Here is a 17,920-nt window from a genome sequence, read left to right as displayed (position 1 = left end):
TATGAAATTGCTTCTACCCAGCTCTTAACAAATGCAAACTGTAAGCATGGGGAAGCAAACATGTGTATGATAACTTCTGCAGCCATATCCCATAGTATTAGATAGTCTACTTCCCCAAAGGTAGCCTGTTTTCAGCCCAAAAGGGTGGGGTATGTTGGTGGAAAACCTTAGCCCGGTGTTATGTTAGATGTGATACTGTCTGCTGAGGAAAAGATAAAGTGTTTGAAGATCCTCTCAAAAAAGGATGTTAATGCCCTCAAAGGGCATTAACAAAGTAGGCAGTTTTGACCTTCGTTTTGATCACTTCTCACTTTCTACATACCAAAAAGCACAGAGCCCCATAATTTATGCCAGTGGAAAGAAAGGTGTCCCTCTGCTCCCGGACTGGTTGAACATTTGAACAAGTAAGAATTTGCCTCAGCATTTGCACCGTACACACACACACACACACACACACACACGTTTCTTTTCAGAAGTGTGTAAAGGTAATTTTACTTATTCTACTCTTCCTCCCACTTGTTTGGAATGTCCAGAGCTAGTTCCACATCTCAGAGAACTGCCAGAGTAGAGAACAAGTATGAGCTCATACCAGTCGTAGCAATTGCCAGGAGCTAGGAGTACCTCCTTACAGAGGCTGCCCTTACTTTCTAGTGCTGCAGGTCTACACTTCTGCTAATGAGGTGACTTTCTGTGGAAGTGGATTCAGCAGGTTTTGACAATTCACCTATAGTAAACAAGCTAATGCACATTTTCAAACTCATGTTCATGTGTTTTTGTCTCTCTTTCCCCCTTCCCTCCCCTGCCCTCCCATTTTCTTCTCCCCTTGCAGGTCAGTGTTGAAGTCTTGGTAGAATATCCCTTTTTTGTATTTGGACAAGGTTGGTCATCCTGCTGCCCTGAGAGAACAAGCCAGCTCTTTGATTTGCCATGTTCCAAACTCTCAGTTGGGGATGTCTGCATATCACTTACACTCAAGAATCTGAAGAATGGCTCAATTAAAAAGGGCCAGTCCATGGACTCAGCTAGTATCTTGCTGAAGCACTCTAAGAATGACAGTCTAACTGGTAGTAGACATAGATATGCAGAGAAGGAAAATGGGATTGATCAGGCAAGCACCAAGATGTCATCTGAGAATGGTGAACTAAAGTTTCCAGACAAAATAGGATTGCCTGCAGCATCTCTGCTCACCAAAACAGAACCCAGCAAGCCCACAGCAACTAGGAAGAGGAGGTGGTCAGCCCCTGAAACACGGAAACTAGAGAAGTCAGAAGAGGAGCCACCGTTGACTCTTCCCAAGCCTTCTTTTATTCCTCAGGAGGTTAAGATTTGCATTGAAGGGCGATCTAATGTAGGCAAGTGAAGTCTGTTTAGGGAAAGGAAAATTAGGCTATCCCTTGTCATTTTTATCCAGATTACTGTACTGTAGGCTAAAATAACCCAGTATTTACATGTTATCATCTTATTTTAGGTTTATGTTATAACCTTGTTGTTATAGTTGCAGCTGGTATTATGCAGGAGACTGGTGCATACTCCCCCCCCCCGCCCCCACCGAAGTGTTTATCGGTGATTATTTTTATCGAGAGCTACAGAAAGGGCAGAATCTGCTTCCTCCAGGCCTTTCGTGGAAGCAAATGTTGTCGTCATGGCTTCTGTTTTCCAACATGTGAAGCAGAATAAGCTTTGGCTGTCTTTGGCGAGGAGATGGGAAGTGAACTGTAGCAGAGATGAACACTATTGCTTGATTCAATGAGAGCTTGGGACTGGAAGTTCCATAGCAGTGTGGTTTGATGGTTCCCTCAACAAGCAACTATTGGGAGTCCAGTCCAGAGGCAGTAACAGAGAACTACGCAGTCTCTGAGGCTTTGCACAATAAACCACCTTTTTTCAATTTTCCAAAGTTTGCCAGATATTTTTCCACTCCTCCCAGCCCCATCCTCTGCCCTACAATGGGGGCCTGACTGCACTATTTTTTTTAAATTATTACTATTATTATTATTATTATTATTATTCTCAGAGACTGCCACACAGAGATTTCATCTCCACTTGCTAGTACAGTTGCATTGCAATGGTGTAGCGACTGATCCTTGCTTTGCTAACACTGGGAATTTCTTTAAAGGAGGACATTGTTGCCGTAGGCCTAGCGAGTTTCAAATTGTGGGGACCCCAGCTAGTGCTCTTCATTACTTCTGTACAGGGTTAGCAAGATCCACTGAGTGTTACCAGCCACTGACATTTGCTTCCACAAGGTAAATATGCACTGCCCCTTTGGGAGAGTGAACATAGAAGTTCGCATTTAGGTTGCAAATCTTTGTCTAACTCTAGTACTGTTTTTAGTTCCTGATGATGGACAACTAGTGCCACTTTTTTCAAATTTCAGTGTGACACAAGGAAGTGGATGTCGAAGATGAACATAGAATGTCTTTAAGCACTTAAAATGCTGTCCACACTTTGGTTGCTGAGCATCCGGGCTTAACACTCAGCAAGTACTGTATCTCACTTTAATCTCTGTGATGAGAGAGAGAGAGAGAAAGAGAGAGAGAAACAAAGAAAAGAAAGAAAATTGATCTCTTCACTGTTAACTACATGCAAAGTATATAGAGGTTTTTCACAAGCAAGATGCTGAAAGTTTTTCATGTGGTTTCAAAGGGATGAATGTGAATTATGAACTGGTATGTGACAGTCATTGTCCACAAGGACTACTTAATAGGAGGCACTTTTAAAACTTTAATGCTTGTGAAAGAGTTAAAGGCATATGTGAGCTGACAGATAATAAATGAATAAGAGAGAGTATAAAAGAGAAGAAAAAATCATTATTGTCCAGTGTTTTTGAAAAAGATGGACTTTAAAGAATCTTGCAATTTGCACATCTTGAGTTTATCATTTGTGTGGTATTCCTGCAGTTTTTACCTAATAATTTTTGGGGAAGGGAGAGGGACTGAAAAAGCTTAAACAAATGTAGCAATTACTTACTAACCTGCCTAATCTCTAGGCCGTTTTTGTAGGGTTAGGTTTTGTTTCAAGCTCTTTATTTTCTTTCTGCCATATCTGTCACCCTGAACCAGGACAGACTCTGAGAATTTCTCTTCAAATTCACCGAGTTTTCCATAAGAGTTATTTTGACACAGAAGCAAGTTATGTTTTTTTCTTTTAATTTTAATCTGTTGTTGTTTTTATTGTGAATGTCACTCTTCGTTACTTTGAATAACTTCTTTTCCATCAGTAGTATAATGTAGGTGTCAAAAGACTGGTACAAAACAGACAATGGGTAGAAACTTTACCCAGTTAAGCTCTTTTGTTTTTGGTGTTGTTACTGTTCCCAGAAATCTGAAACAAATGTAAGAGTGGATCCAGAGATCCTGACTCCTGCTGATTCTGTGGCTTCCAACATGAAACCATTTCCTAACAAATAGCCACATTAAAGCCCTGGTGACAACTCACAGATGAGTGATTTACCAGTACCAGCCTGTGATAAATGTACAGCCTAGTTTAAAGCCCAGTTAATTAAAATAGTGCATCAGTCTCTGCAGTTTTATGATTAGGATCACCTGTTGAGAGATATTCTGGACATTTTCACACATGAAGTTTCATTTGGGTCCTGCTTGGATTGGTCTGTAATGTGAATCTAAAAACCGTGTTAGCATGTTCTACCCATGTTAACAGTGACATGTGGTGCAAATATTATGAGAAGCCCAAATACGGGTTTTTTAGTGTCATGTGTGAAAATGGTACAAGAACTTCTTAACATCAGTGCTTGATCCAGCTTATTGGGTGGGCAGGCAGGCATGAATTCTCTTCTTTCCCTGCTTGCCATCACTTTTTGATGCAGTCCAAAGCCAGGGCAAGGAAGGTAGAATGCAGGGCGTGTTGCTGTGTCAACAGGGTCTGCGTACCCTGATTTCCATGATCGTTCCACTTGCCTTGGGTTAGCCACTGTCCTCAAAGTGGCCTTGTTCGGGGAATGATGAAGCCGAAATAGACAATTCACAGATCTCTGCTATTCAAGTGAAGGGTAAACTGTAACCTTAGTCTGGGTTCATCATTGTTTAGTTGAGAGACTTGTCTAGCAGGAGTTTATCTCTTGATCAAGACGTTGACCTTGAACATGCTCCTGCTGGTTGCATTGGGGCTATGTGAGTTTGAGGCCCTTTCAGATCAAGAATATAAATTTTAAATACCAGAAAAGTACCTATAATGAACAAATTCCTCCAAATGTTCATTTGCTCCCCAACTTGCTTAAATACAATATATTTTAAAAATAACTCCCACCCTATTCCCTTCAATTCTTATGTCTCTTTGTTTGTTACTTGAACGTTAGCTCACACCAGAACTAATCATTTTTGTACCATTTTCTGGGGTGCACCAAAAATGTGTTTCAATTTTAAAATAGCTTGAAATCTGTCTTGAATTGTTGTTATAACCTCTCAGTAATATACCAAATAGCTGAGCAGGTTCCTCCTCACAATCACACTGCTTATTTAGTGCTGTAATTTCCCCCCCAATATTTCTGCTCAGAGAACTTGCTTAATCTTCCATAAACTCTGCTCAGGGCACTTTCAATTTATTGTTTATTGGAGTTTTATTTTGGCTTTTCTTGTTTGTTCATTTTTGTTTTCATTTCAACCTCTGATGGTGAGAAGAATAGAAAGATATGGGGCAGAATTCCCTATTTCATTCCCATCAGTACCACTATTCTCATGTGTACTCAGAGAGCATCACACATATAAGGAAGCAGGGAATATGAAACTGACCACATCTGTAAAACTAACACTAACAAGTAAATTAAGAATAAGAATAATAAAAGGTTGGAGCAATAGGAATGTATTTGTTCTCTGTTTTAATTGCAGACTTAGAATCCTACAATTGTTGCCTCCTTCCAAACATTGTTACCCTTTGTTGTGCTTTTGCTTTTTAGCACGTGCAATATTTTATGTGCCAATTTAGACTCACCCATATGTGAGCTAGACCTTTCCCCGGCCATCTTTTTTGTATGTATTAAATGTAAGGTTCTATACCTTTCTCAGTCCATGGTAAGGACAAAACCTCTCTGTATGCCAAAAGATATGGCACACATGGAACGAGGGCTTTATAGAGCTCTTATTCAAACCCACTTAGCCTCCACATTTAAAGAGGAGAAAAAATCAAGGAGAGAAAAATATATGATTAGATAATATCCTTCCCTCAAAGGATTTTAAAGGATAGGATGACTTGGGGAGGGACAGATTCTGTGACTATGAGTGATCTATAAATCAATAACTGGGCACCCTTAAGATGGGTGTAAGCAATCTTTTGCAGAATTACCAGCACCATATTCTGTCTTAATGCATGTTACTATTACTAATCTTCACCTTCCATTGGAAATGTGGATAAAATTCAAGCCTGTGCAAAGGAGCACAGGAACCATGCCCACTCTGACCTGGTTTGCACATAACAGCAAATCATGAGTTAATTAAACCTTGATTTTCCAGGCACGACTGGGAGAGTAAGTGCTTTCCCTCCAGCATGCTCCTCACTTCCACTTTCATTTTACAACTTACGTTCGCCCCGATCATAGGTTGCTCTTGTGACATCTGGCATTCTGGGTTGTTTCAGAGTTAATCCAGAGGTAACCCAAGAACAAATCGTAAGGGCAATCGTAGGTTGTAAAATGAAAGTGGAAGTGAGGCGCACACTGGAGGCAGCACGCTTGCTTGCTCCCGCTCATGCCTGGGTTTCAAAATACCTGCAAACTGGGTTGCTCACTTTCAGTTGTGGCTGTTTTCTGTTGGGTAAATACTCCTTTGCCCTTGGAGCATTCCAAGTTGTGCTTTGTGATAATAAACTGACAAGTTGTGGTCAAGTTCTGTGATCTCTTTATCTCCCACATTTCCCATTTTCCAGAATGATTCAAGATGGGTTCTGGCCCTGCTGATGTCCACAATGGGAATTGTATTGGATCTTTTGTCCTCGTCCTCAACTAGATTAGGATTTGAACCTTCGGCTCCAAAGTGCCTTGGTTTCTTTTGAAAAAGGCACCTAATTTCATGGGATGTATTCTAACCCGATTCATATTCCTAGGACTGCTCCTGCAAAATGTAGGTCACAGAATCAGTCCCTTCCCACTTCCTTCTCGTTTATTAAATAGCCATTGACAGATGTAGAGAACATTTTAAAATTAATGTCATTGTAAGAAGCCTCTGTACAGTGTCCACATGGCAATATTAACTGACACCAGTTACTTTTTTTTTTCCTTTGTTTTTATACCAGACCTATTTTAGTTTACAATGAAACTCATACAATCACCAATAAAAAATTAGTCAGGGCAAGAAAAAAAAATACCAGAACCTCTTTATAGGAATTTCTAAATAAATATATCTATATCTATATATCTATATCTATATATAAAATGACTGTTCCTTATAGTGTTTAACTTAGGCATCATTTCAGTTTGTCTGGGCCACATCGTGGGGGGGGGGTCTCAGAGTGAGATGTCACTTACCTCGTATCCTGTAAGTTAAACCTGAACTATTCTTTTTTTTAATGCCCTTCCATGCATCTTTCTCCTCTTCCTCCCCCCACCCTTTTCCCTTTTCTGGAAAAATGCATGTCTTATCCCTCTATTTTTATCCTGGTGTCTCATTCAAATTTGTTTGGGAGGGGGGGTGTTTGAGCCAGGAAGTGACATCACTACTCTTGTTTCCCTAAACCAAGGAACATTTAGAAACCTTTCACACCTCTTACTCAGGGATGGGGCTGGCGTATGTGTGGTACACTGATGTGACCAGAAGGAGCACTTTTACTGCTCTGGAGTAGGGATGTTCAATTCCAAGGAGATGTTTGGATTTCCTCCATGGTCATGGATTAATGTCCCAGATTTATTACATAGATTGCAATATAAAGCATCAGATCTAGTGTGAACTGTAGCTTTTGGTTGTGGAGAAGTTCATTCTGTGCACAGTGGCTTGTTTTACTTTGATATGTTGCCAAGCAATGGAAAAAACCCACAACGATATTTGAGTAGGAAATGAGAATACTATTTTAAGACAAATAGTTGGTGTTTCTTCTAATTTTCAGACATGGGTTCCTAAACCATTTTTTTAAAAAGATGCCATATACATCCAGGCCACGGTGTTGCAAAGCCTTACATACACCTTCAGGGGTCAGTCCTACAAGGGAATAGTCATGATTCTCCCAAATCCTTTCAATATGTAGGCTTAGCCTTTTAAAATCATGAGTCTAGCTGCATTTAAAACTATATGCTTTGGAGGGTCAGAGCTACCCATTAACCATTCCTTTCAAAAACAATGCTTAAATACCTGGCAAGGTCCATTCAAGACCCACTTGTGTGCATTTCTCTTTGCAGCATTGGAGCTATAATCATGTGGAGGTGTTTTCATGCATCTGCTATTTCAGGTGTTGCCATACACTGAGGTTTGGCAGTGGATATTTGGGTGTCTCTGGCTTCTAACATTCTCATGGACACATTCTTTTAGCTTCAATGGCAGCACTTTGAACAGCATATTTGTCACTGCAATTTAGAGTAAAGGGTTTTGCTGGCTATGTAGGTTTATCCATAAGTAGTCCAGCAGTTGTAAGAAGGCAACCAAAGCAGCTGTTGATGTGACCCAGAATGCAGTGATAGCTGAATAGTGAAAGCATCCTTAGGACTAAGCTTGAGTTACACAGTAGTGTCTGTCTGCATTAATGCTGGTGGCTTTGTGGCGTTAGTCCATGGGTTAAAATCCAGAAGTGCCCTTCCACATGTGGAAGGTGTCTTCTGCACATGGAAGGGCTGTTTCACAACCCTTGTGCCAGCAGAAGCATGCAAATGACCATAACAACCTACCTTGTTATAGCCCCATGCAAACACTTCTGCTGGTGATTACACAAGTGATCTAATGTCTATTTTCCTTTTGCTCACAGTTCTTTGGATGCAGTCTCTCATTTTTATCCACTTCAATTTAAAAACTGGGGCACTTTTGTGTCACATCTACTATGAAATTGTTAACAGCAATATGTGACTGGCATTCCCCCCCCCCCCATATTATTACAGATAACAGTGTTGTCCAGCCTTGGGACAGACTGTAATAGTGTGAAAACAAAGGGAAATTGTTCTGTGTCTGTTTTAAGCAGAATGTGGTTAGCGCTTTGCTTTTTTGTGTTTATCACGCTGAGAGTTCCTGAAAAATAAGAGGAATGAATAGTGTCCCAAATTGTGACTGTTGTTTTTGAGAGCACAGGAATATTCTGTTGATTTCTTTTGTAGTTTCCAAGATCAGTATTGTGTTTTTCTGTTAATAGGGAAATTCCAAACAAGTTGCACACTTCTACTCCAGAGTTCAATTTCTTTTACATAGACGACCTCGCTTCAGACGTGTTACCTTACTGATAGGATCTTTACTTGTAGCACTATAACTCGTGGGAATATTTTTTTATGTGAACCTAATTTGATGAGAAGCTTAAACAAACTTTTTTGAAGCACTCACATTGAGAGGAGTACAGGTAATGTTTTTTAAAAAAAATTGCACAAAAGAAACATGAATGTTGGAATGATTCATTCAGTGTTTGAAAAGCGATGGATATGTTGAAATCGTGTGTTTGTAAAAATGAATAAAAGTACAAAAGCCAAGAAAGGGTGAAAGTTACATGTTTTTTGTATATAGAAAACTCTCACGTCTAGATGATCCGATTGTATTGGTTCTGGCTGGAAAGAGTGGCTAATTAACAGGTTTTTCAAGAACAACTATGCTTACTTTTGTATTTGCATTACATGAATCCCATTGTCAGGACAGGGGAGAATGATTCACAATTATACTATATGTCCCTGTTTTAATTTAGATTTTGAACTCTATTGGGATGTTTTTACTCCTTCTAGGGATGATTATCTACATCTTCTGCACTTCCTGTTTTTAAAGAAAAAAGAAAGAACCCAAAGAATTTAACACTGATCAAGAAGTGCTTGTTACAATGGATTCTCGCAGCCAATAAAGAAGTCAGAAACTGCATATTTTCTCCTGTAATCCCGCATCTCTCCCCTCCCTGCACAGAGAAACACCCACCCACCCCCATTTATGCCTGGAGGTTTTAAAGACATAATTTCAGTTATTCTAGCAGTTGTGCAATTTGAATGATTTTTTGTTTGGTTGGAAAATGTATATTAGTGGCACACCAAAAACGAAAGGAGTTTAGGAATAAAATATTTCTAAGGAAGGGGTCCAAAATCCATTTACAATCGGAATACTTTAAAGTAAGGCAGTCTTGGGTCTGGGTGTTAGTTGTCTGAATCCTTCTCTCCTTCTCCCTTGCATACTATAGTAATAATCCAAGTTACCATTCTGGCATTTAATATGGAAAGGATATAGTTCTGTATTAAAATAACCCCTTCAGGTGCAGAAAGATGGCCTCTCACACAATAAAATTAAGTGCATTTGAGCAATGAGTAGTGTTTCTACAATAGGGATTGCAAGAACTCTGTGGTTTTTCTGATTGTTATCGGAAAGGACTCGAGTCTTCCATTGAGAATTAATCAGAGGCTTCATCCGAGGTTGCTTTTGTTTGTTCATTTTCATTCACTTGATTAAAGCTTTTGTTCCCTTTTCCTCAGTCATACAATAGGCAGCCATTGGAGGTGTCATCTGCAATAGATTTTAAGTCACTGGTGCTGTAACTGCTGTATGATAAGAATATTGAAAGTCTGCTTCATTGAGGCCTGGGACAAGTGACACTATAGAGGTCCAGATCATAGGCACTTGCCACTTTCAAAGGTGCCACTTTGCCAACTAAATTGTAGGTGTGAAAATGGTGGCTAGTGAATTGTAAAGCTGCTAAAAGCTTGGAACAGCTTGGCTGAATTCAGTTCTGAACATCAGATTACATAAGATCATCCTTTAGATGTGTTCATTTTGTTAAGTTATAAAGCTATATTCTGAACTAGTAGCGGTAGACCAATTTACACCAGGGGAAGAGCTGTTCACCAAGAGTTCTCTAAAAATTAGAAGTCTTTCGATGTACATACATACAACTCCTCTTGAGTTCAATATCTCTGTAACTGAGGTGACAGTTAAATTTCAAAATGGCTGCCAATATCCACCAGCCAAAGCCAAAGGAGGAGCATAATAGACGCAGTTATTTATTGCCCAGAAAAAAATAATAGAATTCTGATATATGTTGAGCACTAAAGGCTAATGATTGGCAGTGAATTAATTATTTTAATTCATAAATCTAGATGTTTATTAACTTACACACTTGTAAATTTGATTGTTGGATCTAGTTTGGATTCACTTGCAAAGTTTTATGTGTCTATTTGAATTTAAACCTGGAAGATAATCCTTAAGTACTTGAAATGCCTCAAAATGTTATTGTTTGCCTGGACAATAAATATCTGCATTTACTTAACTGGTCAATAGTTCTCATGTTTTCTCTTTGTACCTCAGAACTGTTGCCTCTCAAGGTTATTATTCTATTAAGAAATAAACTATAATTGTGGTCAATCCATCAGCTAGTACTAAAAATATCTATTTTAAAAAAATAATACTTAACATCACAAAATACTTTTGATCTCTTTCATTAAGATAATTTTCAGGCCCTTGAATTTAGTTTTGATAGTAATTTTGTCAACATTTTGAGTATCCAGCAAGTTCGTGAACAAAGTTTCCCAGATCAATAGATGGTTCATGCTAGGGGCTTTTTTCTCTTATACAAGTGATTAAAAATTACACTTTCAATGTCCTGCCTAGTGTTGTCCTAGGAAAAGAGGTATCATAGCTTTATGCTGAGGTCATATTGGGTTGACATGGCCAGTATAAAGGAGAAATAGGGAGGGAATGTTTTGCACCTTATAGAAAAGAGGAGAAAATTTTTAAGTGCATACAGACATAGGTAAGAGCTTTTATTGTGACAAGAGAACTTTTTCCATATGCGTGCATACTCTCTGTAATTCCAGTGTAAAATATTGTACTTGCACTAGCTTTTTTAAAACAAATATTAAAAAATGGAAGAATTCATATTCTATTTTCTAATCGTGGTGTGTCTATTTGTAGGATACACTCGCGTCTGTTTATTGAATTTTATGGTCCCTTTCTTTGATGGTGCTTGCAGGTTTTCTAGGTAGAAATTATTTCATTATTATAATAAAACAATGTTTGATTCAAAATTTGAACAAAATTGTTTTAAATAAATTGTCTGTATACCAGTACAAGTTTATTGTTTCAGTATACTCGTACTAATAAAATAACAGTGCCAATTGCAAATCATTGTTCTTTGTTGTGTCTGAATTAAGGAAGAGGTGGGTGGCAGTTCCTCTTTGAACAAACAATATGTCCACATGAATTTTCCCTTCCATGACAAGGAGGGGTTTGCTTTCTACAAAACAGCAAAACATATTTATTTTATCCATTATAAAAATTTACACAGAAGTTGATGCATATTGCATATTCTAGCTACTCCGCAAAACTGTTTGATACAGTATATCACCATTCATGGGTGCTATCTAGTTTCCTTCTCCCCCTCCCATGCATATGTAACAAAAAAGCTGGTGCTTAATTGTATTACCCATGCATAGTATGACTATGTATTCTGAATTTAGAGTTCATTTACTTCCATTATCTTTGTCTTGTATTCATGCATTCTTTCAAATCATTTTAAAAAGCTGTAGTAAGCTGTAATACTTGAAGTTTTACCCAGTTACGTGTGATTTCAGTTGTTACAGCCAAACTCTACTGTATGTTGTCTTCATAAAATGAAGAAAACATTGGAAATGAGAAAGTGGTGCGAAGGTTGTTAGGATGTATTGCCCAGTTGCTTTTAGGATGTTTTTAGCAATAGTGGCAATGCTGGAACCTAGAGCTCCAAGACATAAGATATAGGCCTGGTTCACAAATTATGTTAACCCATGGTTTATTTAACCCATGGCTTGTTGCCCTACCCTGGGTTTGTTTGGCAGATATTTGAACAAACTATGGTTTGTTTTTTCAATCCCTGGGTTGTTTGCTTCCCGCCTCCTTCACCTGCTCCTTCCCTGTATCCAAAAGTACTGTTGTACTGTCATGTAGAGCAGCTGGCATTTTTTACTACTCTTGCCCGCCAACTCTAGCCTGGTGAAACAAATGAAAAACACCACACAGTTCTGGGTTCACACATTATGCCAACCCATGGTTTAAACCACCCAGACTTCACATCCCAACAACAACCCAAAATTCAACAACCCAAACAATGGGCTAACATTATGTGCAAACCAGGCCATAAAGTATTTGCAGCCAGTCCTTTCTGTGAAGTGGAGATACGTACTTGCCATGCCAGAAAAGGAGGCAAGCCAGCACTGCATTTCCTAGGTGATGATCACAAGGGAAGGAATGGTATCATTTGACCCACCAACATAGCCCCTCTGTCTATATGTTACAGTCATCCTCAGGTGGTATCTGGGCTGGTGTTTCCCAAACAGCCATCCCAAAGGAAACATACATGGGAGAAAAAAACAGATGATCGCTCCCTAGCCTGTCCAGAAGCAATAGCAGCTTCCAACTGTGTTGTGTTCATCAGAAATGGCTACAAACTTTTGTCAAGCACCTCTGGCAATAGCTGCTTGCTATCTAAGTTAATTGGTTGGCATGGGAAGCCGTTACGGGAAGTATCGCCCACACTGCTGCAGTAATCTAAGAACTGGCCTGTGAAAAACCACCACCGGACATAAGTTGGTATTTATTCATAGATCTTGTGGTCTGAAGCTGCCCTGAGGCTTAATCCTCTTTCCTTCATGCATTTGTTTATATCACACAACAGATGTGGGGCATCAGGGTCTTTTCCAGGGAGTTTTCTCTTCACATTAGGTGGCCAAAATATTTGAACTTCGGCTTCAGTATCTGTCCTTCCAATGAGCACTCCGGGTTGATTTCCTTTAGGATGGACTGATTCGACCTTCTTGCAGTCCAGGGGACTCATAAGAGTCTCTAATATTTAATGTGTTCATAAGTGGTGTAGCTACTATCACTGTAATGCTCTTCTTTATTATCTGGACACTTCAACATATGCATTAGTTATAGACATCAAAATCTCACCCTCTGCTTGTGTGGGCAGCCAATACAATAATAATATATTTCATTCACTCAGTTTTATTTTTTTTATTTCATGAATGCATACATGCCTTCTGCTGCTCTTTTTCACATGGAACTAGACGGTGGTCACTTAAGTGGGGATGCCAGTTTTAGAATACAATTGCACAGTCATGTCCATGAAAGATGTTTAGCTAGTTTGGGAAGGGAGGGGGAGGTGTGCCTAAGTTCCATTCGGCAATCTTTTTACCCCTATAAAGATTGTATAAGCATCATTAAAGCAAAATGACACAAGTGCTATGGAGCTCTACAATGCAATGGAAAATGTACAGTAGGCAGAAAAAGTAGATTTTGTGTGCTAAATATTTTAAAAATATATTTCAAATATATTCATATCTTATATTTAAATCGACCCCAGAGAGGAAAGTGATTATTTACCGTGCAATCCTACGTATGTTTACTTGGAAGTAAGGTCTACTGTATTCAGTAGGCCTTACCCTTCAGTAAGTGTGTTTTAAGACTGCAGTCTCAGTGTTACTGTTTTAAAATCAATTAAACTTCAAGATAAAAACGGTGATTCTGCAAGTATCTATCAGGTGGTTTAAAAGATAAGGAACTTGTCTGTGCTGAAATCATGTCTGCAGGATCATGTCTACAGCTTTTGGGAGTACTGCAACAGTGAACTCCATGAATGATGGCATCCAGGTCTGCGTAGTTGGCAGGGAAGTCACTCTTGCCATTTGGAGTTTTCTGGCTTAACCGTGAAAGGAGCCATTTGTCTGCGATCTTTAAGGCTCAAGATCAGGGAAAAAAGTATTGGGAAGAAAGAAGACACTATTACAATACCCAGTGCTCATTCCTAAATATAATAGACCACAATTCCTTCAGCATCGTTGGTTTTAGTGTTTTTAAAAACACCACAAAGATGTAATGTCCCATCACCCCCAATACCGGGAAAGATTTAGCATGGTATTCTCTTTCCTGGAGTGTTTATTTTAAATGCTATGTTCTACCCCACCAAGTGCATGCTTTTATATGCTTGTCTGCCTCTTTACTGGCTAGATCATCTGTGGGAGTAAAATAATCAGCAAATAACAGGGGGATTATATTTGTTCCTTAACACGGTCAGTTGTACCAATTCTCTGTATATCTTGCTTTCCTGCTACACACGTGCCCTACTAGGTACAACTGGCTTTTCAAAGGAAGGCTGCTGAAGTGCCCATGGATTTCGGGGCCTCATAGGGAAGGAAACCATGTCGCTGTCTCTACACTCCCCGCCAATGGCAGGAGGGGAGGCAGGGCTTGTTTCATAAGAGTGTCATAAGAGCAGACCTTTTATTTTCTTCCATAGAAATGAATGCAGCCATGTAAGCAAGTAAAACGGCTGCACTTGGGGACATGGTGAATGCCAAACCTGATTTCTTTGCCCACAACATGAATGAGCCCAGGGTCAGAAATGGGCCATTCATTTCTCCTGCAGAAAGTGAAGAAGTCATGTGCCCACACCCACCAGAAAACAGGGGGCCCCAGTGGAGCAGAAAGGCTTCATGTTGTTGTTGTTCAGCCGTTAAGTCGTGTCCCAACTCTTCGTGACCCCACGGACCATAGCACGCCAGGCCTTCCTGTCCTCCACTCTCTCCCAGAGTGTGCTCAAGTCCATATTCATTGCATCAGTGATGCTATCTAGCCATCTCATCCTCTGCCGTCCCCTTCTCCTTTTGCCTTCAGTCTTTCCCAGCATCAGGGTCTTTTCCAGGGAGTTTTTTCTTCACATTAGGTGGCCAAAATATTTGAGCTTCGGCTTCAGTATCTGTCCTTCCAATGAGCAGTCAGGGTTGATTTCCTTTAGGATTGACTGATTTGACCTTCTTGCAGTCCAGGGGACTCATAAGAGTCTTCTCCAGCACCACAGTTTGAAAGCATCAGTTCTTCGGCACGCAGCCTTCCTTATAGTCCAGCTCTCACAGCCATACATTACTACTGGGAAAACCACAGCTTTGATTATACGGACTTTGTCGGCAAGGTGATGTCTCTGCTTCTTACTATGCTGACTAGGTTTGCCATAGCTTTCCTCCCAAGGAGCAAGCGTCTTTTAATTTCATGGCTACAGTCACTGTCTGTGATGAACTTGGAGCCCAAGAAAATAAAATCTGTCACTGCTTCCATTTCTTCCCCTTCTATATGCCAGGAAGTGATGGGGCTGCATGACCAAAGCCCGATTCAGACATTCAGTTTGAAAATCATGCAGAGGGAGGCAGGGATGTGGGGTCGATAAGTCCTGATAAGGCAGGCTTCCCAATTATATGGAACGTCAACATGGAGAGGTCAGGAATGGAGGGGGAAGGGGCAGAGCATGTGCGTCCAGCTCCCCTACACAGTTTTAAAACTGAATGCCTGAATAGGGCTCAACCTATCCAGGGAACTAGCTTTTATGGGACTAGGTTTGTTCACTCTGATAACAAACCACTGCAATATTCACTGCAAGTATTTCCACAGTTATGTCCCTTCCTCTGTGGAACAACCACAATGACCGCTTGTACTGCAGCTGGGAATAAGAATGAGGATAAAAGTTTTGACAAGGGCAGTTACAGACTGAATGACATGACAACTCTGCCACTCCTCACCTGCAAGGCCTTGGTTGCAAGGGACTGCAGGTCTCAGGATCTGATGCCTTTGACTGGCTCTTAAAAGAGAACTGCGCCTGCTCAATTTATAGCTTCTCTAATCTATGATGTAGTGTCTGAAAGCACTTGATCATTAACAAATGGAATGAGATTACCTATTCAGCCCTGTACAGTAGGCTCTAAAAATATGAAGCTGTTGTGTGTTCTTGGTCCTTACCCAAATGGATTTGGGAAATATAGCAACCATCGTGATCTTACTTGTTCCTTCTTTAAAATACTCTGTCTGAATACAAAGGGCATGGCAACATCTTCCACAGCAAAGCATTACAATAAAATGAATATAATTATTTAATCAACAATTTTAAGAACATTCATGTATCAGCACATTAAAAACTGAGCAGTTAATGTCACAGTGAAAAAAAAGCATATTTTACTTCCAGAAGTACTGGCATGCTGGGCAAGATCCCTGGCATGAGCATCCTTTAGTTTTTAAAGTTGCCCGCCTGTTCTTACTTCCATGCCATCTTGCAGGAGCAGCAAGAACTGGTCATTTGAACGTAAAGGCTTGAATGGATTTGCTTTTATTTGCAACAGGAATTGTTTCCGCAGACAAAGATACTAAGAATGGAGATCTGGGTGACTTTTCTGGGTTATCATTAAAAGATCAAACTAGATTTCTTGCTTAAATAGACCACGGCTATAAAAAGATAGTGCTATTGTATTTTGAACAAAAAATAATGATCGTGGACATGGTGGCAGCTTATGGCTTGTCCTCCTTATGCTTAACCCCACCACTACAATAAACACTGGTGGCAACCCACTTACTTTCCTAGCTTGGAGTATGCCAGCAAGAAACTGTATTGCCAACAAAAAGGAGGAGGAGGAGGAGGAGAAAGAACAGCCAGCAAGTTTCACAGCTCCAAGCTCACAGTATTTTTCCTCTTTGGCTAATGAAAGACTTGGCTGTGCTGCTGAGTTACCCGAATGAAGGTTGTCCTTCGACTCAGCTCTTTGAGTTTGGCAGCTCCCACATAGGTGCAGGTAGATCGCAGGCCTCCCAGGATATCACGGATGGTGTCTTCCACATCCCCTCTATAAGGCACTTCTACCGTTTTGCCCTCTGAAGCTCTGGAGATGAAAGTGGGTTTATTTAAATTGGTGGAATATATCCTTTGCAATTAACTAAAATATATATTCTCTGATTTTTAACATTGTGATTTTCTCAACCTGCATTGGAGGTTGGACTTCAACACTGTAAGCCCCCTCCAAATACAGTCATTTTTGCTTGTGCTCCTAACTCAGAAACCATCTACCCAGTGAGGAAGGTTGGTAAGGCAATCCTAGAAATTTGTTTGTTGTGTTACAATTGTTCTATATTGTGTATGTGGAGGTCAGAACACTTCAAATGAGATCTTAATGATACAGGGCAGGATACAAATGTTTTAGATAAAAATAAATGGACTACATATAATATCTTAAAAGTGCTTTTCTGAGCTCTCACAAACTGACTTGTCTCAACTGTTTTGCTTCTTATGAAAACCTTCACAGTATGCTTATAAGATGATCCAATCTGCTTGTCACCTCCAGGATGAGTTTGTCACCCCACTGGTATATAAATAATCTCTTTTGGAGTTCTTTTTTCACCAGCTAGGTAGGGGAATAGATTGTGCAGCTTCATCATACTTAATATGAAACATGGACATATTTTCACCCTATAACTTAATCTGGAAGAGGGAATGAATAAGATATACTTTGAGTGTCTAAGGCTGCCTGGACTTACTTGACCTGGACCTTGTCTCAAGACATGGTCAAATTCACTGTTTGAAGGCCAGGCTTTGATGGAAATACAGGTGAGAGGTGACTGATGGGCCTAACTTCCAAGTGGGCCTTTGTTATAGCCTGAAATCCTTATTTCAGCTAAAAGAAATCAGACAACACTATCTAGTGTTAGACAACTATTTCTATTTGAATGTGCTCCTGAATACTGTTTCCTTAATAAATTTCTTCCTGTTTTAGTATGACTCTGAAGGGTTTACAGCCTGTGACTTTGATACAGTTAAATTTGCACGATCAAACAGTCCACCACAGCTTAAACCACAGTGGTTGTGGCGCATGCCAGTGGCCATTCTGAATATTCAAGCCACTACTGCGTTTTGTTGTGTCATCTGAACCCAGGAATTGTTAAACATCCCTTGCATAACCCACAGTCCCCAGATTCGGACAACATGACAATCCACAGCGTAAATATTCAGGATGGCTTAAATAAGTCATGAT

General features: G+C 39.9%; 2 protein-coding genes across 43 annotated transcripts in view; one reads left to right on the top strand and one right to left on the bottom strand.

The window, feature by feature from the left end:
- ATXN1 (ataxin 1) overlaps positions 1-2,526 on the top strand; it is a 314,572-nt gene extending 312,046 nt beyond the window's left edge. For 37 of the 38 annotated variants that reach the window (XM_084850246.1, XM_084850249.1, XM_084850245.1 and 34 more), the window contains one exon: positions 830-2,526. In XM_084850246.1, the coding sequence (XP_084706372.1) occupies positions 830-1,360 (531 nt within the window). In that variant the 3' untranslated portion in view covers positions 1,361-2,526. The remainder of the gene's footprint in view (positions 1-829) is intronic. The other variant, XR_014790211.1, reaches the window with a different exon arrangement.
- Positions 1-17,920, bottom strand: part of GMPR (guanosine monophosphate reductase) — a 64,677-nt gene that overhangs the window by 3,143 nt on the left and 43,614 nt on the right. For 3 of the 5 annotated variants that reach the window (XM_084850256.1, XM_084850260.1, XM_084850259.1), the window contains one exon: positions 16,627-16,774. In XM_084850256.1, coding sequence (XP_084706382.1) covers positions 16,627-16,774 — 148 coding nt within the window. Of the gene's footprint in view, positions 1-1,924; positions 16,775-17,920 lie in introns of those variants that run through there. The other 2 variants (XM_084850257.1, XM_084850258.1) reach the window with 1 other exon arrangement.

This window comes from Heloderma suspectum, chromosome 4, assembly GCF_057233095.1.
Source record: "Heloderma suspectum isolate Gila_16-S chromosome 4, 16-S_ref, whole genome shotgun sequence".
NCBI classification, from domain to species: Eukaryota; Metazoa; Chordata; class Lepidosauria; order Squamata; family Helodermatidae; genus Heloderma; species Heloderma suspectum.
This window is presented reverse-complemented; position numbering and strand designations above follow the sequence as displayed.